The following is a 25447-nucleotide window of genomic DNA, read 5'->3' on the forward strand; positions in this document are numbered from 1 at the left end:
GGTTTCCTCATGGGAAGAGAGGAAACTTATACATAGAAAGGTGGAATGCCTTACCTGAGAATTAATGGCTGGTAAGTGACAGAGTGTGAGCTAGAACTTCGTATCTTTTGAGTACTTTTCCTTTTTTTCTGTTTTTGTGATCAGCTGTTTCTTATTTTCTTCTTTTAATGATTACTCTCAAGTTACTGTGTTGTCTTTTGCTTTCTTTTTGTCTCCCTCCCTCCTACCCTCCCTCCCTTCCTTTCCATCCATCAGTGTTTAATGAGCGTCATCAGAGCCATCTTCTGTGCTGGGTACACAGGAAACAAAGGAGAAAGAGACATTATTGTTATCTATAAAGATCTTACATCTATCTTTAAAAGATCTATCTATAAAGATCATACAAACAATTAGTTGAAAGGTTTTAGATTTTGCTGTAAACTCTAATTAAACTTGATCAAATTAGCCTTTACACCTCCATACTTTTTTCCATGGTGGCTGCAACAATTTATATTTCCAACTACAATGCAAAAATTCCTTTTTCTCCACATTCTCACCAACATTAGTTATTTCTTGTCTTTTTGATAATAGCCAATCTAACAGGTATGAAGTGATATCTCTTTGTGGTTTTGATTTGTATTTCCCAGATAAATCATAATATTAATATTAATGATAATTAATGATGTTGAGTACTATTATGTACCTTTTGGCCATTTTTTCACTTTTTTGGAAAAAATATCTATTCAGATCCTTTGACCATTTTTTAATTGGATTGTTTGGATATTTTGTTATTGATTTGTATGAGGTTTTTATATTTGGGGGCATTAACTACTTATAAGATACATGATTTGCAAACATTTCATCGCATTCCATAAGTTGCCTTTTCATTTTGTTGATGATTTTCTTTAATGGACTGAGATGTTTTAGTTTGACGTAGTTCTATTTATTTATTTTTGCTTTTGTTGCCTTTGTTTTTGGTATTAAAATTTTAAAAGCATCGCCAAGACCAACATCAAAGAGCTTATCCACTATGTTTTCTTCTAAGAGTTTTATGGTTTCAGATCTTAGGTTCGTGTCTTTAATCCACTCGAGTTCATTTTTGTGTATGATGTAAAATAGTGGCCCATGTTTTTTTTTTTTTTTTTTTTTCACACTGCTGTCTACTTTCCCCAATATCATTATTGAAGAGACTACTCTTTCCACATTGTATCTGTACATAGAGACAGTTTAACTTCTTCCTTTCCTATTTGGATGCCATTTCTTTTTCTTGACTAATTGATCTGACATAGTACTTCCAGTGTATGTGTGCCCAGTCACTCAGTTCATTTCAATTCAGTTCAGTCTCTCAGTCGTGTCCGACTCTTTGCGACCCCATGGACTGCAGCACACCAGGCTTCCCTGTGCATCACCAGCTCCCGAAGTTTGCTCAAACTCATGTCCATCGAGTCCGTGATGTCATCCAACCATTTCATCCTCTGTCATCCCCTTCTCCCCTCTTCGATCTTTCCCAGCATCAGGGTCTTTTCAAATGAGTCAGTTCTTCCCATCAGGTGGCCAAAGTATTGGAGTTTCAGCTTCAACATTAGTCCTTCCAATGAGCATTCAGGACTGATTTCTTTTAGGATTGACTGGTTGGATCTCCTTGCAGTCCAAGGGACTCTCAAGAGTCTTCTCCAACACCACAGTTCAAAAACATCAATTCTTCAGTGCTCAGCTTTCTTTATGGATGTCTGACTCTCACATTCATATATGACTACTGGAAAAACCATAGTTTTGACAGATGGACCTTTGTTGGCAAAATAATGTCTCTTTTTAATATGCTGTCTAGGTTGGTCATAGCTCTTCTTCCAAGGAGCAAGTGTCTTTTAATTTCATGACTGCAGTCATCATCTGCAGTGATTTTGGAGCCCCAAAAATAAAGTCTGTCACTGTTTCCGTTGTTTCCCCATCTATTTGCCATGAAGTGATGGGACCAGATGCCATGATCTTAGTTTTCTGAATGTTGAGTTTTAAGCCAACTTTTTCACTCTCTTCTTTCACTTTCATTAAAAGGCTATTTAGTTCTTCTTCACTTTCTGCCATAAGGGTGGCATCATCTGCATTTCTGAGGCTATTGACATTTCTCCCAGCAATCTTGATTCCAGTTTGTGCTTCATCCAGCCTGGCATTTCACATGATATACTCTGCACATAAGTTAAATAAGCATAGTGACAGTATACAAACTTGACATACTCCTTTCCCTATTTGAAACCAGTCTGTTGTTCCATGTTCAGTTCTAACTGTTGTTTCTTGACCTGCATACAGATTTCTCAGGAAGCAGGTAAGGTGGTCTGATATTCCCATCTCTTTACGAATTTTCCACAGTTTGTTGTGACCCAGTCACTCAGTGATGTCCAATTCTTTGGACCCTGTGGACTGTAGCTCACCGGGCTCCTTTGTCCACGGGATTTCCCAGGCAAGAATACTGGAGTGGGTTGCCATTTCTTCCTCCAGGGGATCTTCCTGACCCAGAAATCAAACCCATGTCTCCTGTACGGCCAGGCAGATTCTTTATCACTAAGCCACCTGGTAAGCCCCATAGTATTAAACTTTCAGTACTGTGTTGAATAAAAGTGGTAAGACTGGGTATCCTTGTCTTATTCCTGATCCTAAGGGGAAAGCTTTCAACTTTTTACCATTGAGTGTGGTATTAGCTGTGGGCTTGTCATATATGATCTTTATTATGTTGAGGTATGTTTTCTTTATACCCATTCTATTCAAAGTTTTTATCATGATTGAATGTTGAATTTGGCAAATGTATTTTGTCCTTCTATTGAGTTGATCATATGATTTTTATCCTTTATTTTATTATTGTGGTGTATCATATTGATTGATTTGCAGACGTTGAACTATCCTTGCATCCCTGGAATAATCCAACTTATTCATGGTGTATGAATCTTTTAATGACTGTTGAATATGGCTTGTTAATATTTCATCAAGGATGTTTGCGTCTGTGTTCATCAGAAACACTGGTCGGTAATTTTCTTTTTGTGTATGTATGGTGTCTTTGGCATCAGGGAATCATTAGTTTTAATATCAGTGTAATACTAGCTTTGTAAAATGTTTGGAAGTATACTTTCTTCTTCTATTTTTTGAAAAGGTTTGAGAAGGATTGGTTTAATCCCAGTTTATATGTTTGATTGAATTCACCAATGAAACCATCTGGTTCTGGGCTTTTGTTTGTTGAGGTGTTTTTGATTACTAATTCAATCTCCTTATCAGTAGTTGGTCTATTCAGATTTTCTATTTTTTCATGATTCAATTTTTGTAGATTTTTTTTTTTTCTGGGAATTTATCCATGTCTTTTAGGTGTCCAGTTTGTTGGTGTTCATAATAGTCTCATGAGTCTGTATTTGTGTGGTCACAGTTGTAATGTTGCCTCTTTCATATAGTTTTATTTGAATCCTCCCACTTTTTTTGGTGAGTCTTATTAGTGAAAGTGGAAGTGTTAATTGCTCAGTTGTGTCTGACTCTTTGTGACCCCGTGGACTGTAGCCGTCTAGGCTCCTCTGTCCATGGTATTCTCCAGGCAAGAATACCAGAGTGGGTTGCCATTCCCTTCTCCAGGGAATCTTCCCAACCCAAGGATTGAAACCAGGTCTCCTGCTTTGCAAGCAGATTGTTTACCATCTGAGCCACCCTGTTTCTAATGAGTCTTGTTAAGTGTTTGTATATTTTACTTATTTAGTTTCATCAATCTTCCCTATTGTCTCTTTAGTCTGTATTTTATGTATTTCTATTCTGGTCTTTGTTATTTCCTTCCTTCCATGAACTATGGGCTTAATTTGTTCTTTGTTTTTCTAGTTTCTTGAGATGTAAAGTTAGGTTATTTGAGGTCTTTCTTTTTTCTTAAGGTAGGAATCCATGCTATAAAATTCTCTTAGAACTGGTTTTGCTGCCTCCCATAAGTTTTGATGCATTGTGTCTCATTTTCATTTGTTTCAAGATATTATTTGATTTCCTCTTTCAGTGTCTCCATTGGTTGTTCAGGAACATCTTGTTTTATCTCCACGTATTTGTGAATTTTCCAGAGGTGGGGTTTATGATGAGAATGTGTCTCAACCTTTCCTACCTGTTTTGATGTATTTTTCTGTCACTTAAAATGTAGAAATCACTCAGTTTCTGGATCTGTTCCAAAGGGAATTGCTCCATGTCCAGCTGTATATTCAGTGTGTCCATGGCAGGAGGGAAATTCAGGAGCCTCCTATGTTGTCATCTTGGTCCAGAGTCTGTGCCTGTTTTTATTCATGTCTAAAGTGAATTGATGTCAACTTTAACTACTATCATATTCTTTGTTTTGGTTTATTGTTATAGGTTGTCAGGTGATGTTGGCTTTTGAACTTGGAGATTCTATATATAAGAATTCAAACCACTCCAAATATTGTTATTTACTTTCAACATTATTTTTAAGGTGAAAGGGAAAATAAAATCCTCATTTTTAATTTAGTAACTTTTTGTCATTTAAAGCTATTCAGAGTCTGTTTATTATAAATTGAATTTTGTGGGATAATTTGCCTTTAGTTATTTGTATTTCTGTTTTCTGCAGGAATTTCATTACAAAGAAAATATGCAAATTGTTCATTATGTCTCCATTTTACTTGTTGTAGGATGATCCATTTTCTGCCTTGGACATTCACTTGAGTGATCACCTAATGCAGGAAGGAATTTTGAAATTTCTCCAAGATGACAAGAGGACACTTGTTCTTGTGACTCACAAATTACAATATCTAACACATGCTGACTGGGTAAGAGTTTAAAAGAAATTAAAAGAATTTTTATATTCCAGTTATATAAATGCTTCCTGAGATAAATATAATTCAATTGGCCAATTATGGATTTTTGTCCTAATTCTAATATATGCTTTCCTTAGATCATAGCCATGAAAGATGGAAGTGTTCTAAGAGAAGGGACTTTGAAGGATATTCAGACCAAAGATGTAGAGCTTTATGAACATTGGAAAACACTAATGAATCGGCAGGATCAAGAACTAGAAAAGGTAATTGCTCAGATTTAGAAGAGTTCAGAGTTCAGTTAAGAAGAGTCAGAAATACAGTGCAAAATTACTAAAAATACTTTTAAAGAAGTATTACATTTAATTTTTGATTATATAATAATCTCATGTTAAATATGAAATAATTGTATATTTATATTCCATTAATTGATAAACTACTTTGAAACTAAGAAAATTCTAATGATATCTTTTATTTTCAGCCCTTTAGAGGATTTTTATTTGAATTGGAGACATATTATAATTATATGTGTGTTTAAAACAATCATATATGCATTTAAAACTTGCTCAAGCATGCTCTTTCCTCATTATATCTTATTTTCCCTTATGTATGTCCTATTTTACTCACCTTCAATATGAGTTTTTCATTCATCACTTACAAATGAAGGGTTGTGGGCAAAGCAAAATCTTAGATGATTTTGAAAGAAGGAAGAGTGGTTAGCTGTGGGTGTAGTGCTAAGTATGCCTGGGACAGAGTTGGGGGAGGTGAAGGAAGGTAATCAGAAAGAAATGACAGTAAAACTTTACATTTAGATAGTTTTTAAAGTCCACAAAACCGTTTTACATGTTTTAAAGTCCACAAAACCTTTTTACATGTCTCTTCTAATTCTCAAAAAATAAGCAAAAAATAGGAGAAATAAGCAAAGAAAATATGATCTCACTTTTACAGATGGGAAAATTGAGGCTCAGAGATCTAAGTAACTTGCCTAAACTTGTACAGTATATATAATATTTTGTACCAATTGGATTTAAACCCAGGTTCATACCAGTGTAATGTTTTTATATGATGTAAATATAATATTGAATGAAATGATAACAGAGTTGAAAACCAATTGAGTGTGATGAAAGAAAAACCATCATCATGGTTGAGAGGTAAATTGTAAATTGAATTAGTAAATTTTAAAAATGTTTTCTCTTGAGTTATGGGACTAGAAAGAGTCCAGAATTCAATAGTCCTGGTCAGGAATGAGCATTATAAAATGAAAATGTTTATATCAGCAAATTTCTGAAAATGTCAAGAAGTTAAAATGTATTATTTCTTAAAGGAAAAAAAAAATAATCTTGTTTCAATAGCAGAAGAAAGATAAGAAGTCAGACAAACCATCGGATTGCTCTGTCTTCTGTGAGCTTGCCAAAGACATCAAAAGCCAATTACAAACGTCTCAAAATAAGAAAGAAAAGCTGCATGTCAACGTCTTAGTAGAGTAGGACAAATCATAGAACCTTTGAAAGGAGAATATTCATCAAAACGTTACAGTGTACAATTGGCAAGAGCTCACTTAGAAATTATGCAGTGAGATGCTTGATAATAAACTTACTGGGATGACTCCAAATGACATTTTTTTCCAGTGGTCTAGGTGCCAGGGACAAAAGAATATGATGTAAGCTTAAGGAGTGGACCATTTATGGTTTACTTTGAAAAGAAAATCTGGAAAAACCGCAAGAGAGAAAGGGGGGTGCTTGTGGCTTGATTTTGAAGTAATACTGCAAGCCAGGAAGAAAGTCTGTTACACTGTGTTTAGAAATGAAGTGATCACTCAAGATACCATAGTTCTATAGTTAAAGACACATCACAGGGTTATAGGGCTTCCCTGGTGGCTCAGACAGTAAAGAATCTGCCTGCAGTGTGGGAGACCAGGGTTTGATCTCTGGGTCTGGAAGATCCCTTGAAGGGAATGGCTACCCACAACAGGGCAGCAAGGGCTACTGGCATCTAGTGGGTAGAGGAAAGAGCATGCTGTTAAACATTCTATGATGTACAGAACAGCCCCCACAACAAAGGATTTTCTGACCCAAAATGTCAATAGTGCCAAGGTTGAGAAAAGCTGGCTTAGCACCAGAGCAGATCAAGCAAGTGGAGGAGGTGAAACTAAAGGATTCACAAAACATCCCATCTTTGGTCTTTAGACAGATCAGCCAGTTTAAAGGTTCAGGAATAATAGGAAAAATATGCTAAAGAGAATAGTAATGACAGCTTTGAGAAGAAGTTGATAATACTTTTAGCTGATTTAAATGTTGTTAAAAATTCTGCCTTGCATGGCATCACCCATTATCTTCATAATATTATTAAGCAAAATAAAGTAGCGTTTTTGGATGTTTCTTCCCTCAGCCTTCAACCCTCACTTTGATTCAACTCTTCTCAGGCATTCAGTAAATATGTATTTGATTGTTGTTGTTGTCATTTAGTCCCTTAGTTTTGTCTGATTCTTTTGCGACCCCACGGACTGTAGCCCACCAGGCTCCTCTATCCATGGGATTCTCCAGGCAAGAATACTGGAGTGAGTTGCCATTTCCTTCTCCAGAGGATCTTCTCCACCCAGGGATCAAACCCACATTTCCTGCTTGGCAGGCAGCTTCCTTACCACTGAGCCACCTGGGAAGCCTTATGTATTAGATAAGTGAAACTAAATTTGTATTTACTTAATCCATATATCAAAACAATTTAAAATATTTAATCTCAGAGCTTAGTATGAGCATTTTACTCCTAAGGAAAATGACTAAGATTAAAGTCCCCAAGGCGATAACTCTTTTGCTCACACAGATTGGCAATTTGAAAAAGAACCAAATCCTCTGTTTTCCCATGTACAGGTTTATTTCATTTCAATACACTATCCACAAAAGATCAGTTCTTTTTTTATTTTGTTTACTCTCAAAAAATACTTTACAGTGTACAAATATTGCTTTTCACATCATTAGGCACAATTAAAAGCTAATGTGAAATTATCTCTGAAAAATGCTATTCAAGAGACACTTTTGCTCTTACTTTTTTTTTGTAAAGCAGGAACTTGGAAGCAACAGAGCTTTCTAGAATAGCAAGTCTCCTAAATCACACATTGTATGAGACCAAACAAACAAAAACAAAACAGGACCACTATCTAGAACTGATCATCAAAGAATTATTGGTTTATCCCTGTAACAAACATTATATATATATATATATATATATATATATATATATATATATATATATAAAAGCATGTACAGGAAGCCCTTAATTTACTGTCGATTCCAAAAGTCAGTGGGTCAGTTATTTGGAACTCAGAATGCATTTCCCCACAGAAGCAGAGATACGGGTAGTTTCCCAGACTGTCCCGCGGAAGCTGATTTAACCCACAGTGTAACTGAACTGATGCTACTAGTCCAGTTCCAAAGCCAAGACGGACGAATGTTGGAAGCAGAGAACTGGAGAAAACAAAACGCTTTTCTGTTTCTTAGCACAGGATGAGTCTGGAGCAACCCTTAAAATTTTGCAGTTTGTATTTGACATCTTCCCTTCTCTCCTTTCCCATTTACTTCAAAATAACCCGCCTTCCTTTTGTTTCTATTGAAGTCTCTTTCTTGAATCCCCTGAGTGAGATCCTCAGTCAGAAATTCATCTTGATTTGATAACTCATAATAGTGTATGACCAACAGTGCTTTAACCAATCCAGAACTACCTTCCAGTTTTAAAAGAAGATGTTTGTTAACATTGATGAATCGTTAGAAAAATTCAGACAAGTTCAGTTCAGTTCAGCTGCTCAATTGTGTCCAACTCTTTTAGACCCCATGCACTGCAGCACACCAGGCCTCCCTGTCCATCACCAACTCCCAGAGTCCACCCGAACTCATGTCCACTGAGTCACTGATGCCATCCAACCGACTCATCCTGTCATCCCCTTCTCCTCCCGCCTTCAATCTTCCCCAGCATCAGGGTCTTTTCAAATGAGTCAGTTCTTCACATCAGGTGGCCAAAGAATGGGACTTTCAGCTTCAGCATCAGTCCCTCCAATGGATATTCAGGACTGATTTCCTTTAAGATTGACTGGTTGGATCTCCTTGCAGTCCAGGGGGCTCTCAAGAGTCTTCTCCAACACCACAGTTCAAAAGAATCAATTCTTTGGCACTCAGCTTTCTTTACAGTCCAACTCTCACAGACATACATAACTACTGGAAAAATCATAGCTTTGACTAAATGGACTTTTGTTGGCAAAGGAAGGTCTCTGCTTTTGAATATGCTGCCTAGTTGGTCATAACTTTACTTCTAAGGAGCAAGTGTCTTTTAATTTCATGGCTGCAGTCATCATCTGCAGGGATTTTGGAGCCCAAAAAATAAAGTCTGTCACTGTTTCCATTGCTTCCCCATCTATTTGCCATGAAGTGATGGGACCAGATGCCATGATCTTAGTTTTCTGAATGTTGAGTTTTAAGCCAACTTTTTCACCCTTCTCTTTCACTTTCATCAAGAGGTTCTTTAGCTCCTTTTCAATTTCTGCCATATGGATGGTGTCATCTGCATTTCTGAGGTTATTGATATTTCTCCCAGCAATCTTGATTCCAGCTTGTGCTTCATCCAGCCCAGTGTTTCTCATGATGTACTCTGCATATAAGTTAAATAAGCAGGGTGACAATATACAGCCTTGACGTACTCCTTTTCCTATTTGGAACCAGTCTGTTGTTCCATGTCCAGTTCTAACTGTTGCTTCCTGACCTGCATACAGATTTCTCAAGAGGCAGGTCAGGTGGTCTGGTATTCCTATCTCTTTCAGAATTTCACAGTTTGTTGTGATCTACACAGTCAAAGGCTTTGGCATAGTCAATAAAGCAAAAGTAGATGTTTTCCTGGAACTTTCTTGCTTTTTACACGATCCAACAGATGTTGGCAGTTTGACCTCTGGTTCCTCTGCCTTTTCTAAATCCAGCTTGAACATATGGAACTTCATGGTTCATGTACTGTTGAAGTCTGGCTTGGAGAATTTTGAGTATTACTTTGCTAGCATGTGAGATGAGTGCAATTGTGCAGTAGTTTGAGCATTCTTTGGTATTGCCTTTGCGACTAGAATGAAAACTGACCTTTTCCAGTCCTGTGGCCACTGCTGAGTTTTCCAAATTTGCTGGCATATTGAGTGCAGCACTTTCGCAACATCATCTTTTAGGATTTGAAATAGCTCAACTGGAATTCCATCACCTCCACTAGCTTTGTTCATAGTGATGCTTTCTAAGGCCCACTTGACTTCACATTCCAGGATGTCTGGCTCTAGGTGAGTGATCACACCATCTTGATTATCTGGGTCGTGAAGATCTTTTTTGTACACTTCTTCTGTGTATTCTTGCCAGTTCTTCTTAATGTCTTCTGCTTCTGTTGCTGCTGCTGCTGCTGCTAAGTTGCTTCAGTCATGTCCAACTCTGTGTGACCCCATAGATGGCAGCCCACCAGGCTCCCCCATCCCTGGGATTCTCCTGGCAAGAACACTGAAGTAGGTTGCCATTTCCTTCTCCAATGCATGAAAGTGAAAAGTGAAAATGAAGTCACTCAGTCGTGCCCGACTCTTAGTGACCCCATGGACTGCAGCCTACCAGGCTCCTCTGTCCATGGGATTTTCCAGGCAAGAGTACTGGAATGGGGTGTCATTGCCTTCTCCGCTGCTTCTGTTGCTGCTGCTGCTGCTGCTGCTAAGTCGCGTCAGTCGTGTCCGACTCTGTGCGACCCCATAGATGGCAGCCCACCAGGCTCCCCCATCCCTGGGATTCTCCTGGCAAGAACACTGGAGTGGGTTGCCATTTCTTTCTCCAGTGCATGAAAGTGGAAAGCGAAAGTGAAGTCGCTCAGTTGTGTCCGACCCCTAGCGACCCCATGGACTGCAGCCTACCAGGCTCCTCCGTCCATGGGATTTTCCAGGCAAGAGTACTGGAGTAGGGTGCCATTGCCTTCTCCGGCTGCTTCTGTTAGGCCCATACAATTTCTGTCCTTTATTGTGCCCATCTTTGCATGCAATGTTTTCTTGGTACTTCTAATTTTCTTGAAGAGATCTCTAGTCTTTCCTATTCTATTGTCTTCCTCTATTTCTTTGCACTGATCACTGAGGAAGGCTTTCTTATCTCTCCTTGCTATTCTTTGGAATTTTGCATTCAGATGGGTATATATTTCCTTTTCTCCTTTGCCTTTAGCTTCTCTTCTTTTCACAGCTATTTCTAAGTCCTCCTCAGACAACCATTTTGCCTTTTTGCATTTTTTTTCTTGGGGATGGTCTTGATCCCTGTCTCCTGTACAATGTCACGAACCTCTGTCCATAGTTCATCAGGCACTCTGTCTATCAGATCTAGTCCCTTGAATCTGTTTCTCACTTCCACTGTATAATCACAAGGGATTTGATTTAGGTCATACCTGAATGGTCTAGTGGTTTTCCCTACTTTCTTCAATTTCAGTCTGAATTTGGCAATAAGGAGTTCATGACCTGAGCCACAGTCAGCTCCCGGTCTTGTTTTTGCTGACTATATTGAGCTTCTCCATCTTTGGCTGCAAAGAATATAATCAATCTGATTTCAGTATTGACCATCTGGTGATAACCATGTGTAGAGTCTTCTCTTGTGTGTTGGAAGAGGGTGTTTGCTATGACCAGTACGTTCTCTTGGCAAAACTCTGTTAGCCTTTGCCCTGCTTCATCTGTACTCCAAGGCCAAATTTGCCTGTTACTCCAGGTGTTTCTTGACTTCCTACTTTTGCATTCCAGTCCCCTATAATGAAAAGGACATCTTTTTTGGGTGTTAGTTCTAGAAGGTCTTGTAGGTCTTCATAGAAGCATTCAACTTCAGCTTCTTCAGCATTACTGGTCGGGGTATAGACTTGGATTACCATGATATTGAATGGTTTGCCTTGGAAATGAATAGATCATTCTATCATTTTGAGATTGCATCCAAGTACTGTATTTCAGACTCTTTTGTTGACTATGATGGCTATCCATTTCTTCTAAGGGATTCCTGCCCACAGTAGTAGATATAATGGTCATCTGAGTTAAATTCACCTATTCCAGTCCCATTTAGTTCACTGATTCCTTAAATTATGATGTTCACTCTTGCCACTTCCAACTGTTTGACCACTTCCAATTTGCTTTGATTCATGGACCTAACATTCCAGATTCCTATGCACTATTGCTCTTTAAAGTATCAGACTTTACTTCCATTACCAGTCAAATCCACAACTGGGTATTGCTGTTTCTTTGGCTCCATCTCTTCATTCTTTCTGGAGTTATTTCTCCACTGATCTCCAGTAGCATATTGGGCACCTACCGACCTGGGGAGTTCATCTTTCATTGTCCTATCTTTTTGCCTTTTCATACTATTCATGGAGTTCCCGAGGCAAGAATACTGACGTGGTTTGCCATTCCCTTCTCCAGTGGACCATGTTTTGTCCACAGAAAAATTATAAGAGTATATGAAGATGATATAAAAACAAAACAAGGTGCAATGATGGGACCAGGCTTAAGGTTAGAAGAGGTGTCCACCTGCCCCTGGGGTCAGCTCTATCACATCATTACTACTTTTCCTGGCTTCTTACTGCCCTAATGCCTCTGAGCTCTGATACATTTCCCACAAGCCTCAAGTGGTACTTCACACCTTCTCCTATGATAGGAGTTGTCCGTATGTCTGCAGTTGTCCATCCATCTTGAGCAGAGAGCTCCAGACCCAGAAAGGTAACTAACAGTTGGTATTTGCTACATGTGGGTCATTGACTGTAAGTAGAACTTGCCTGTGGCTGTGAGCTCCTTGCATGACAGCACCGTGTTTCCTGTAGGATATGGAAGCTGACCAAACAACTTTAGAGAGGAAAACACTCCGAAGAGCCATGTATTCAAGAGAGGCCAAAGCCCAACTGGAGGATGAAGACGAAGGTAGATCTTTTAAAAAGAAACATTCAAATGGGTAATAGGATATGGAAGTCTTCTTTGGCAATGGATGTGTGTCTATGTCAGTACAGAATGACTAGCCACTTTGCAGAGAGGTGAAGGCAAAATCAAATACATGAAACTGAAAATGGACGGAATAGGAGTGAAATCAATATGTGTATATAGATGTATGTAAATAGGTGTATGTTGTCAAACGAGGCATCTTGAGGGGTTCCCCACAGTGTGTACGAGTGTTTTTGTGCTGTGTGTGTGAGAGCTGACAGGACAGTGGGTCTAGATCCTTGTTCAGATAAACTGCAAAGGTCTAGTAAAATAAAATGTCAGTCCTTGGGAAATAAACAATACATGGGGAATACAGCGAAAACACTGCTTTGAAAGATTTATACTTGAGTCTGTTTTTACGGGGGTGTCATGATAATATAGCAATGAAGAATAAGAGAGTTAGAAAGCTATTTGTTGTGTTTCAATTTTCTGGATCTAATAAAATACAGTGGGTGAAAAAAGGTTTACTGGAAATTTGAGGAATAAAATGAAATAGTTACATTGCTTTGACATTTGTTGCCAAGATGTTTGTAAGATAAACCATAAAAGTCCATAGAGGAAGTGTACTGTACTTCAGTCTTCCTACATGGATTTTGCCTAGGACCACATTTCCACGGGCCAATGAAGAGAAGATTATCATTTCTAGCAGAAGGACACCAAAATGTGCTATCTTTACATTTCAGATAATTATTCAGGGTTTCAGTGAGTACTCATTGAGTAAAGGAATGAATGAATGAATTTTTCACTCCCATTTCTTAGATTTTAAAATGTTTTAAAAGAATATTTGGGGACTTCCCTGCTGGTCCAGTAGTTAGTGTTTTCACTGCTGTGGCCCCAGATTCGATCTCTGGTCAGGGAACTAAGATCCTGTAAGCCCCACGGGGCAGCCAAAAAAAAGAGACTGTTTGGTACTGTAAACAGATAGCCTTTAGAACTGCAGTTACTCTCTCCAGTATGTCAGGGGTAAATGCCGCATTTGCAGGGCTGACTCTGTCCTGGACTTGCTGTGTTTATTCAATTGTTCATGTGTAAAATAAGATAATGATACTTTTGTTTCAGAGTAAAAGAGGAAATGTATAAGAAAGATCCCAGTACAGTACTATCACCTGCTAGGCTGCTGGTGCTATTCTATGTCTGTTGAATCCACCAGGAAGGGAAAGAAAAGTAATTGCCCATATTGTTTCTGCTACTAACCATTGACTAGATCATCATGTGGACAGACTAGGTTCTGAGGAAGTGAAGAAATGCTGACTTTAGCTGGGTAGCCATAGGAAAGGTAAAATTTCAATTAATATGAAAACAGAAAATGGATATTGAGGAGAAAGGTAGCAATCTGCAAGTGTCTACCTCTTTGATCATGCAAATTTCTAACTTTCACTCACAGACCCACCCTCACCAAAGTGTAGATTATCTGACACCTGTTTATTTATTTATTTTTTTGTCCTTGAATATCTGAAAATGTCTTTATTTGGTACAGAATTCTAGGTAAAAATTGTTTTCCCTCAGACATTTGAAGGATCTACTGCATTCCAGTGTTCATTAATCCCTCCTATCTGATAATAGTGATTGCATGACTCTTTGTTGATGACATATCTTTTCTCTCTGGAAGTGTTTACAATCTTCCCTTTGTCCTTTACCCTCTGAAATCACAAAAGGATGTGCAGCTGTGGATCTTTTTCATTTCCCCTTTTCAGTTCTGGTCTTCCCTGGTGGCTCAGATGGTAAAGAATCTGCCAGCAATGCGGGAGACCTGAGTTTGATCCCTGCATTACGAAGATCTCCTGGAGAAGGGCATGGCAACCCACTCCAGTATTCTTGCCTGGAGAATCCCCATGGACAGAGGAACCTGGCAGGCTAACCCTGGGATCTATGGGATCCCAAAGAGTTGGACATGACTGAGCATCTAAGCACAGCATTTCTCAGTTCTAATGCTGAGGTCTGTTCCTCTTTTGTATCTGGCTCAAATGTGAAGATCCTTGATGATAGACCAGTCTTCCCATCATATCCATACTTAGATCTCTGTTGTCTGATAGCTTAGAAACCAAATTATCTATCTTTCCTACTCACAGCCTGCTCATTTTACAGTAGTGGAGTACATACAAGGTGACTACAGTGAAAACTGTCTTTGGGAAAAGAAAGGATGGGAAATACACCACAGTCACAAACCATTTGTTGTTGTTTAGTTGCTAAGTTGTGTCCAGCGCTTTGCAACCCCATGGACTATAGCCCACCAGACTCCTCTGTCCATGGGATTCTCCAGGCAAGAATACTGGAGTGGGCTGCCGTTTCCTTCTCCAAGGGATCTTCTGATCCAGGGATTAAACCCATGTGCCCTGCATTGCAGACAGATTCTTTACCACTGAGCCACCAGGGATGCCCTCACTAAACCATACAAATGATCAAATTTTACTGCTCAGTAAATACCATAGTTCCCTGTCCTTGTAATGGAATATGTTCTGAAAATAGCTGTCTAGAAGTTTCCAGGTGGTTTAAACAGCTGAGAGGAGCTCCCTACCCATTGTCCTCTGACCCCTGACTTTGCCTTCAGGAAGGTTCCATTTTGCTCATGCACCTCCATGACCACATTTAAAACGAGCCACAGAGATTATGGATTATGCCCTCTTGAGCTATGCACAAATTTCAAAGCCTATTTCCTCCTGGTGCAGATTCAGAAATATAAAGTTGAAAAATTATAAATGTTTGCAAGTCTGGCATGTGGTTTTATTGGCACACATTTCCTTCAATAACGTAGTAAACTTCTAGGCTGTAATTCTAGTTAGTTTATTGTAATAAATTAAGTTTTCTCATCCAAACATATACTTTATTTTTTCATTTACTCATGCATTTATTCATTTTCACATATTTTTACATTTCTTTTGTATTGAGGTGACATTGGTTTATAACATTATGTAAGTTTCATGTGTACAACATTGTATTTCTACTTCTGTAGAACCAATAGTATGCTCATCACCAAAAATGTATTTCCAGTCTGCCACTATACAGTTCAGTTCAGTTCAGTTCAGTCGCTCAATCGTGTCCGACTCTTTGCAACCCCATGAATCACAGCACGCCAGGCCTCCCTGCCCATCACCAACTCCTGGAGTTCACTCAAACTCACATCCATCGAGTCGGTGACGCCATCCAGCCATCTCATCCTCTGTCGTCCCGTTCTCCTCCTGCCCCCAATCCCTCCCAGTATCAGAGCATCCACTATACAGTAGATCCCCTTGATCCATTTCATCTTCCCCTCCACCTCTTTCCTTTTGGTAACCGCTACTCTGTTCTCTGTATATCCATGCGTGTTTTTATGTGGTTTGGACTGTTCACTTACTTTGTTTCTTTTTCTTTTTTTTGGTTGTTTTTTAAATTACACATATGAGTGAAATGGGACAGTATTTTGTGTGTGTTTGTCTGACTTGTTTCACTTAGCATAATGCCCTTATCAAGATCCATCCCTGTTGTCGCATATGGCAAGATTTTGGTCTTTTTATGGCTGAGTATTATTTCACTGTATATATATACCACAGCCTCTTTATCCATTCATCTGTTAATGGGCACTCACCTATTTTCTTTTAATGTTTATTTATTTATGTGACTGTGTCATCTTAGTTGTGTCACATGGGATCTTCGCTGAAGCATGCAGGGTGTTTAGATAGAGCACACGTGGGCTGCTCTGTAGTCATGGCACACGTGCTCTGGTGCATGTGGGCTGAGTCGTGGTGGCACATAGACTTAATTGCTCCATGGCATGTGTGATCTTAGTTCCCTGACCAGGGATTGAACCTGCATCCCCTGCATTGAAAGGCGGATCCTTAACCACTGGACCACCAGGGGTCCCTCACCTGTTTGTTTTTTTATGATGCTTTTCTCTGCTAAAAACATTTACATTTATAAGACTTGTATTTCTAAAATTTGATGAAGGTTTGTTGGTAGGTGGGAATAATACAAATTCTGTATCTACCTATTACCTGTCAGAAGATTAAACAAGTGCTTCTTATGCAGAGGAAGAAGAGGAGGAAGATGAGGATGATAACATGTCCACGGTAATGAGGCTGAGGACTAAAATGCCATGGAAGACCTGCTGGCGGTACCTCACTTCTGGAGGATTCTTCTTGCTCTTCCTGATGATTTTCTCTAAGCTTCTGAAACATTCCGTCATTGTAGCGATAGACTACTGGCTGGCTACATGGACCTCAGAGTATAGTATAAACAGTACTGGAAAAGCTGACCAGGTACAGCGGGTTTTGTTTTTACATTATCTAAGAGATGTTGAGATTTTACTCTTATCTAGTTAGATACAAATATCCCAGATGTCACAGGAATTCTGTGAGGTTTTTTGTTTGTTTTTAGGTTTATTTTATTGGAGTATAGTTGATTTACAATATTGTCTTAGTTTCTGCAGTACAGCAAAGTGATTCAGGTATATATATCATGCATTCTTTTTCATATTCTTTTCCACTGTGGCTTATTATAGGATATTGAATATAGTTTCTTGTGCGATAGAGTAGACCTTGTTGTGTATCCATTCTATGTATAACACTTTACAGCTGCTAATCCCGAACTCCCAATCCATCCCTACCCTACCTGGCTCCCCCTTGGCAAGCACAGGTCTGTGCTCTGTGACTTGTCGCAGTACTTTTATAATGATTCAATAGGTTAATTAGGGCAAGACCTGAAATATCATAAGAAATATTTAATGATAATGCTTGGGTTTGGATTCAAGGGAGTTATACACATGATGTGTGTGTGTGTGTGTGTGTGTGTAATATACACACAGGACTTTTGTTCTTGTTCTGATGGTATCTGATTTTAACTGCTATACCAATGAATTAGCTGGTCATTCTGAGATTAGGGATAGAAAGAATGAACTTTATGATATAAAAAGTCAAGAATATTTCAAACCAGAAAACTAACTCTAATGTTTCATCTACCCTTTGGCAAACCCTGAAAGAGAATGAAGAGAGCAACTGGGGACTCGGCCATGGGATTATGGTGGGGATACTGCCCTGAGTATCTCCAGGAGTATCCCCAGGAGAACTGCCCTCCTTCCACTGTGTAAATTAATGTGAGATAATAGAAATTGACAATATTGCCAGACTTTGACATTTGGTGTCCTAGCAAGAAAAAACTCAGTTGATAATGTCATCTGTGCTTTTTGTATTGGTTGCTTTTTAGACCTACTATGTGGCTGGATTTAGCATACTTTGTGGAGCAGGTATTTTCCTCTGCCTTGTTACATCTCTCACTGTGGAATGGATGGGTCTCACAGCTGCTAAAAATCTTCACCATAATCTCCTTAATAAGATAATTCTTGGACCAATAAGGTAAAAAAAAGTAGTTATTTATTTTACAATATCATAAAACTATGCATTTTTACGTTAAAGTGAAGTGTGAAATTTTAAATAATTTATTCAGTCTTTCAGCAGATGAATAGAGATCTTCTCATTTTTATGACACCAAGATGTCTATTAGCAGTGTTTAGGTTCCAGATCATTTAGAATTATCATACATGCAATCTGTTTATTGCCTAGATTCTTTGATACCACACCACTGGGACTGATTCTCAATCGCTTTTCAGCTGATACAAATATCATTGATCAGGTGAGTTCCTGAATTACTTCCAAGTTCAAAAATAAATTTCTCAGTATAAGCTAAACAACGTTTTAAGATAAATCATGGATGGGATGGGGAGGGAGGATGGAGAGGGGGGTTCAGGATGGGGAACACATGTACCCCCGTGGTGGATTCATGTCAATATATGGCAAAACCAATACAATATTGTAAAGTAAAAAAAAATAAATAAATAAAAAGGAATTTAAAAAAATAAGATAAATCATGATTCCTGTTAACAGTAGAGGATTTCTAAAACCTAAATAAAAGCTAAATGCAAACCTAAATAAAATAAACCTAAATACAAATTCATATCAATATTACATATATACATAAAATTCTAGACTATGCAATCTATGAAATATGCACAGATTTCTAGAATGAAATCTTAAAGGAAATAGATCAATTCAAAATAATTTATCCACATGGAAGAGGATACTTAGAGAATCAGCATGAAATAAAGAGAAATAGAAAATAATGAACATTAAACTTTTTTTATTGTAAAAAGAAGTGATTTTAATATGTTGTATCTCCATTCATAGTAACGATCTTAAAGTTTAGAATTAATGCAGAGCGTCTCCCAGAAGTAAAGAATGGAATACCAAGTTGTCTTAGATGTCCTTTCCTTTTATTAGGTTGAAGTGATATTAGATGCTGTGATATTTTAGGAAGAGCAATATTGCATTGGAACCTGGAATGTTAGGCCCATGAAACAAGGCAAATTGGAAGTGGTCAAACAGGAGATGGCAAGAGTGAGTGTCGACATCCTAGGAATAGTGACTAAACTGGACTGGAAAGGGTGAATGTAACTCAGATGACCATTATCTCTACTACTGTGGGCAGGAATCCCTCAGAAGAAATGGAGTAGCCATCATGGTCAACAAAAGAGTCCGAAATGCGGTATTTGGATGCAATCTCAAAAACAACAGAATGATTTCTTTTCATTTCCAAGGCAAACCATTCAATATCACAGTAATCCAATCTATGTCCCAACCAGTAATGCTGGTTACTGGTTGGGGCAGTAACCTAAACGGTTCTATGAAGACCCACAAGACCTTTTAGAACTAACACCCAAAAAGGTGTCCTTTTCATTATAGGGAACTGGAATGCAAAAGTAGGAAGTCAAGAAACACCTGGAATAACAGGCAAATTTGGCCTTGGAGAACAGAATGAAGCAGGGCAAGGGCTAATAGAGTTTTGCCAAGAGAACGCACTGGTCATAGAAAACACCCTCTTCCAACTACATAAGAGAAGACTCTACACATGGACGTCACCAGATGGTCAACACCGAAATCAGACTGATTATATTCTTTGCAGCCAAAGATGGAGAAGATTTATACAGTCAGCAAAAATAAGACCAGGAGCTGACTGTGGCTCAGATCATGAACTCCTTATTGCCAAATTCAGACTGAAATTGAAGAAAGTAAGGAAAACCACTAGACCATTCAGGTATGACCTAAATCAAATCCCTTGTGATTATACAGTGGAAGTGAGAAACAGATTCAAGGGACTAGATCTGATAGAGTGCCTGATGAACTATGGACGGGGGTTCAAGACGTTGTACAGGAGGCAGGGATCAAGACCATCCCCAAGAAAAAGAAATGCAAAAAAGCAAAATGGCTGTCTGAGGAGGCCTTACAAATAGCTGTGAATGAAGAGAAGTGAAAAGCAAAGGAGAAAAGGAAAGATATAAGCATCTGAATGCAGAGTTCCAAAGAATAGCAAAGAGAGATAAGAAAGCCTTCCTCCGGGATCAATGCAAAGAAATAAAGGAAAACAAAAGAATAGAAAAAACTAGAGATCTCTTCAAGAAAATTAGATATACACAGGGAACATTTCATGCAAAGATGGGCTCAATAAAGGACAGAAATGGTATGGACCTAACAGAAGCAGAAGATATTAAGAAGAGGTGGCAAGAATACACAGAAGAACTGTACAAAAAAGATCTTCACGACCCAGATAATCATCATGGTTTGATCACTTACCTAGAGCCAGATATCCTGAAATGTGAAGTCAAGGGGGCCTTAGAAAGCATCACTATGAACAAAGCTAGTGGAGGGGATGGAATTCCAGTTGAGCTATTTCAAATCCTGGAAGATGATGCTGTGAAAGTGCTGAACTCAGTATGTCAGCAAATTTGGAAAACTCAGCAGTGGCCACAGGACTGGAAAAGGTCAGTGTTCATTCCAATCTCAAAGAAAGGCAATGCCAAAGAATGCTCAAACTATCGCACAATTACACTCATCTCACACGCTAGTCAAGTAATGCTCTAAATTCACCAAGCCAGGCTTCAGCAATACATGAACCGTGAACTTCCAGATGTTCAAGCTGGTTTTAGAAAAGGCAGAGGAACCAGAGATCAAATTGTTAACACCCACTGGATCATCGAAAAAGCAAGAGAGTTCCAGAAAAACATCTATTTCTGCTTTATTGACTATGCCAAAGCCGTTGACTGTGTGGATCACCACAAACTGTGGAAAATTCTTCAAGAGATGGGAATACCAGACCGCCTGACCTGTCTCTTGAGAAACCTATATGCAGGTCAGGAAGCAACAGTTAGAACTGGATATGGAACATCAGACTTGTTCAAATAGGAAAAGAAGTACATCAAGGCTGTATGTTGTCACCCTGCTTATTTAATTTATATGCAGAGTACATCATGAGAAATGCTGGTCTGGAAGAAGCACAAGCTGGAATAAAGATTGCTGGGAGAAATATCAATAACCTCAGATATGCAGATGACACCACCCTTATGGCAGAAAGTGAGGAGGAACTCAAAAGCCTCTTGATGAAAGTGAAAGAGAAGAGTGAAAAAGTTGGCTTAAAATTCAACATTCAGAAAACGAAGACCATGGAATCTGGTCCCATCACTCCATAGGAAATAGATGGGGAAACAGTGGAAACAGTGTCAGACTTTATTTTTTTGGGCTCCAAAATCACTGCAGATGGTGATTGCAGCCATGAAATTAAAAGACGCTTACTCCTTGGAAGGAAAGTTATGACCAACCTAGATAGCATATTCAAAAGCAGAGACCTTCCTTTGCCAACAAAGGTCTGTCTAATCAAGGCTACGGTTTTTCCAGTGGTCATGTATGGATGTGAGAGTTGGACCGTGAAGAAAGCTGAGGCCGAAGAATTGATGCTTTTGAACTGTGGTGTTGGAGAAGACTCTTGAGAGTCCCTTGGACTGCAAGGAGATCCAACCAGTTCATTTTAAAGGAGATCAGTCCTGGGTGTTCATTGGAAGGACTGATGCTGAAGCTGAAACTCTAGTACTTTGGCCACCTCATGCAAAGAGTTGACCCATTGGAAAAGACCCTCATACTGGGAGGGATTGGAGGCAGGAGGAGAAGGGGAAGGCAGAGGATGAGATGGCTGGATGGCATCACCGACTCAATGGACATGAGTTTGGGTGGACTCCGGGAGTTGATGATGGACAGGGAGGCCTAGTATGTTGTGATTCATGGGGTCGCAAAGAGTTGGACATGACTGAGTGACTGAACTGAACTGAGCTGAACTGATATTTTAGGGAATATTTCAAGGATGCCCGGTTTGATCTCAGGTACTTAGGCCTCCAAAAGTTTGTCCTTAAATTAAAGACCTCAGAGTCTGAAATTGGATCTCTCTATGAACAGACTGTTTAGGGTGATTGAGCAAAGATTTAGCAAATTCAGCCCTTTCCTTTTCTGATTTTCCAAAATGACCTTAAGAACACCTAAATTACCATCAATTAAGGTAAAGAATGATGCATGCAGCTGACTAAAATATATGTTGAAAAATTTTTATGTTTTCACAGTATTGGTGTCAGATTATGCTGCACCTAAAACACTTCCTAAGGAGTACATATTGGAAAAGAAGAGACAGAACACTCCTTATTTGGAAGACGACACTATTACTATCTAGAGAGTTCAAACAGTTGGTATGAAAGAATCAACTAGGAAGTTCAGCAGAGCATTTACATTAGACATGTAATACAAAAGCTAGTAACTTTCTCTCCACCAATTAAAAAATTATGTGAAAATTACATTTAACCTATAATAACAGCAAAAACTATGAAAACAGAGATAAGCCTGCTATGAAGAAAAGTGATTCAACTATCCTAAAAATCCAGGAAATCATAAAAATCCTGTGTGTGTGTGTGTGTATACTTTCCTTATCAGATACCTAAGAAATACTATGAAATTAAAACACTCTGGTAAGATTACAGAAAACAAGTTGATGAAAAGAATGAAATTGAGAACTCAAAAACACCAGTTTATCTTGACTCAGTAATAATGGGAAAGTTTTTTCAGTAAAGGGTGTTGGGGCAATTAACTATAAAATACACAGCAAATTCACATGTGATAAAGGAGGCCATCTAATAACAAAACTATAAAATAAAATGTAAAAGAGTAATTTTAGAAAACATGGGAAGTGTCTTTATAAGACACAGAACTCAAAAACAATAAGAAAAAAAGCCAACAGAAATGGCTTTAGAATTTTAAATTTCTATTGAGGTAAAAGCATCATATTTAAAATATAATATATTCTTTGGGAGAAAAACTGGCAACTCATGTAAAGAAAGAGGATAAACAGCCATGATATGTAAAGAGCATCTAAAAATCAATAAGGAAGGTAAACAATCCAGTTGAAAAGCATGCAAAGAATATGAGGAAGCAATTAAAATTATTAGCGGGATAGCTAAAGAGTTTTTAAGTACTATTCAGCCTTTAAAAAGAAATAGATTTGTATAGAGTGGCATGGGAAGATTTACAATCCATCTTATTCAGTAAAACAAAGCAAGCAAATGGACAAATGAGGTTTAGAGTTTATGTTTATGCTATTTATATAAAATAGTTTGTGCTATTTGTTTAAAAATCCCATAATATATTAATAAATAGGTAGATAAGTAAATAACTGACCACTGGTTAAGCAGATAGGTAGAAAGATGGATAAATATGCTAAACAATGGGAAGTGAGTGAAATTGAAGGAGTGACGAATTGCTTACAATGAAAATGTTTGTATATTACTTTTGGAACTAATTATGTAACTTAATATAAAATTAATGTGTTGTTGCCTTATTACCAATGTTTTATTTGAGCTAAAACATTTTCCTTTCAAACTACCTTCTTAATAGCATATCCCTCCAACTTTGGAATCTCTAACTCGGTCAACACTGCTCTGCGTGTCTGCAATTGGCATGATTTCTTATGCTACCCCTGTGTTCCTGGTTGCACTTGTGCCTCTTGGGGTCGCCTTTTATTTTATCCAGAAATACTTCCGAGTGGCCTCTAAGTAAGTAAAGCACTGCTCTGTTCATCTTCAAAAGCCTATATATTTGATTGACTGTGATTCAGATTTGTTATAGTGTTTTGGTGGCTCAGATGGTAAAGAATCTGCCTGCAGTGCAGAAGACCTGGGTTCTATCCCTAGGTCAGGAAGATCTCCTGTAGAAGGGCATGGCTACCCATTCCAGTATTGTTGCCTGGAGACTCCCACGGACAGAGGAGCCTGGCAGGCTATAGTCCATGGGGTCACAAAGAGTTGGGCATGGCTGAGTGACTAACACTTTCACTTTTCTCCAGATAAGGTATGGAATTTGGAAAAGAAACTTAATTTAACTTAATGAAACCTATCCTGATATTATGTTTCATTTAGCGAGATATTTTGCTTCCATGGCTTCCCTGATAGCTTAGTTGGTAAAGAATCTGCCTGCAATGCAGGAGACCCCAGTTCAATTCCTGGGTTGGGAAGATCCCTTGAAGAAGGGATATACTACTCACTCCAGTGTTCTTGGGCTTCCCTTGTGGCTCAGCTGGTAAAGAATCCGCCTGCAATGCAGGAGAGCTGGGCTCAATCCCTGGGTTGGGAAGATCCCCTGGAGAAGGGAAAAGGCTACCCACTCCAGTATTCTAGCCTAGAGAGTTCCATGGACTGTATAGTCCATGGGGTCACAAAGAGTCAGACACAACTGAGCAACTGTCACTTTAATTTTGCTTCTGTAATTGGTTGTCTGAGCCTTTACATAGTACTAGACATATGTGAACAAGCTGATTGATCTGGTTGAGTTTTAAGTCCACAGACTATGCCCAATTTTTCATTCCATGATCCTTTCTCTGAACATGGCAGTGACAGAAAATTTTATGAAACCAAAGATAGTCCCAAAGGATAAGTAATTTAATATTATGTTCTGCAAGTGGGGAAATAAAAATATTTTCAAATGAGTAAAATGCACTCTGTAAAAGATTAGTAGAAGTAAAAAAAAGTTAAAGGGATAAATCAGAGTGATAACTATAAAAGTAGAGAATCTTGAATGTCTGGTAAGAGTACTGTAACATTAAGAGGTTGGAAATTTCCAGATTGGGTTATTTAACATGCCCATGAATATCCAGCCAAATAAAAGATAGCCGTGAATTTTAAATTCTTCTGCTAATATAAGATTTATCATTTGCTGAGATGTTGAATAATTAAGTGAAATATAATACTAGTTGTTTCGAAATTTCCAGTTTAACTTTGAAGTTCTGCCTTAATAGTATTGTAAATTTTATATCATTGCAGTAATCTCTTTATTTCAACAAACACTTATTAGGCATTTAGTGTCTTGTAAATAACTGCACAAGCCATGTGGCAGAGGAAGAGATCAACATGGCAAGAAGCAGTTCTCAAGAAATTTACAGTTTCTTGGGAAGATAAAACATAAATAAGATAACCCTTATATGTGGATTAAGTGCTGGAATAGGAAGCCAGACATAGTGTTTATTCAGTAAAATGAAAAGATTTAATAGGACTTGAGTGCAGGGAGAATGAAAAAATTATATATATATATTAGTTAACAGGAAAAAGCAGGATTAAGATTTGGAATCTCTGGATTATACCTGCAAATTTTTTTTTCTTGCTACATTTCATTATTCATTCAATTTAGAGACAGGCTGATTTACCATTAATCTCTATAGTCTTGTCTTTTCCAGAATGTTACATGATTAGAATCATATAGTATGTGGTCTTGTCAGATTAGCTACTTTCTCTTAGAAATAAGCACTTAAGATTCATCTGTGTCTTTTCATGGCTTCAAAGCACATTCATAAAATAGAATATTATGAAAATAATTTATCATTGAATAATATTCTA

The 25447-nt window shown here is 38.2% G+C and overlaps 1 protein-coding gene across 5 annotated transcripts in view; it reads left to right on the forward strand.

The window, feature by feature from the left end:
• ABCC9 (ATP binding cassette subfamily C member 9) overlaps nucleotides 1-25447 on the forward strand; it is a 156025-nt gene that overhangs the window by 86025 nt on the left and 44553 nt on the right. For all 5 annotated transcript variants that reach the window (XM_070789970.1, XM_070789973.1, XM_070789971.1 and 2 more), the window contains 7 exons: nucleotides 4626-4763; nucleotides 4889-5014; nucleotides 12576-12672; nucleotides 16732-16961; nucleotides 17905-18053; nucleotides 18261-18330; nucleotides 23457-23614. In XM_070789970.1, coding sequence (XP_070646071.1) covers nucleotides 4626-4763; nucleotides 4889-5014; nucleotides 12576-12672; nucleotides 16732-16961; nucleotides 17905-18053; nucleotides 18261-18330; nucleotides 23457-23614 — 968 coding nt within the window. The remainder of the gene's footprint in view (nucleotides 1-4625; nucleotides 4764-4888; nucleotides 5015-12575; nucleotides 12673-16731; nucleotides 16962-17904; nucleotides 18054-18260; nucleotides 18331-23456; nucleotides 23615-25447) is intronic.

Source organism: Bos indicus, chromosome 5, assembly GCF_029378745.1.
Source record: "Bos indicus isolate NIAB-ARS_2022 breed Sahiwal x Tharparkar chromosome 5, NIAB-ARS_B.indTharparkar_mat_pri_1.0, whole genome shotgun sequence".
Lineage (NCBI taxonomy): Eukaryota > Metazoa > Chordata > Mammalia > Artiodactyla > Bovidae > Bos > Bos indicus.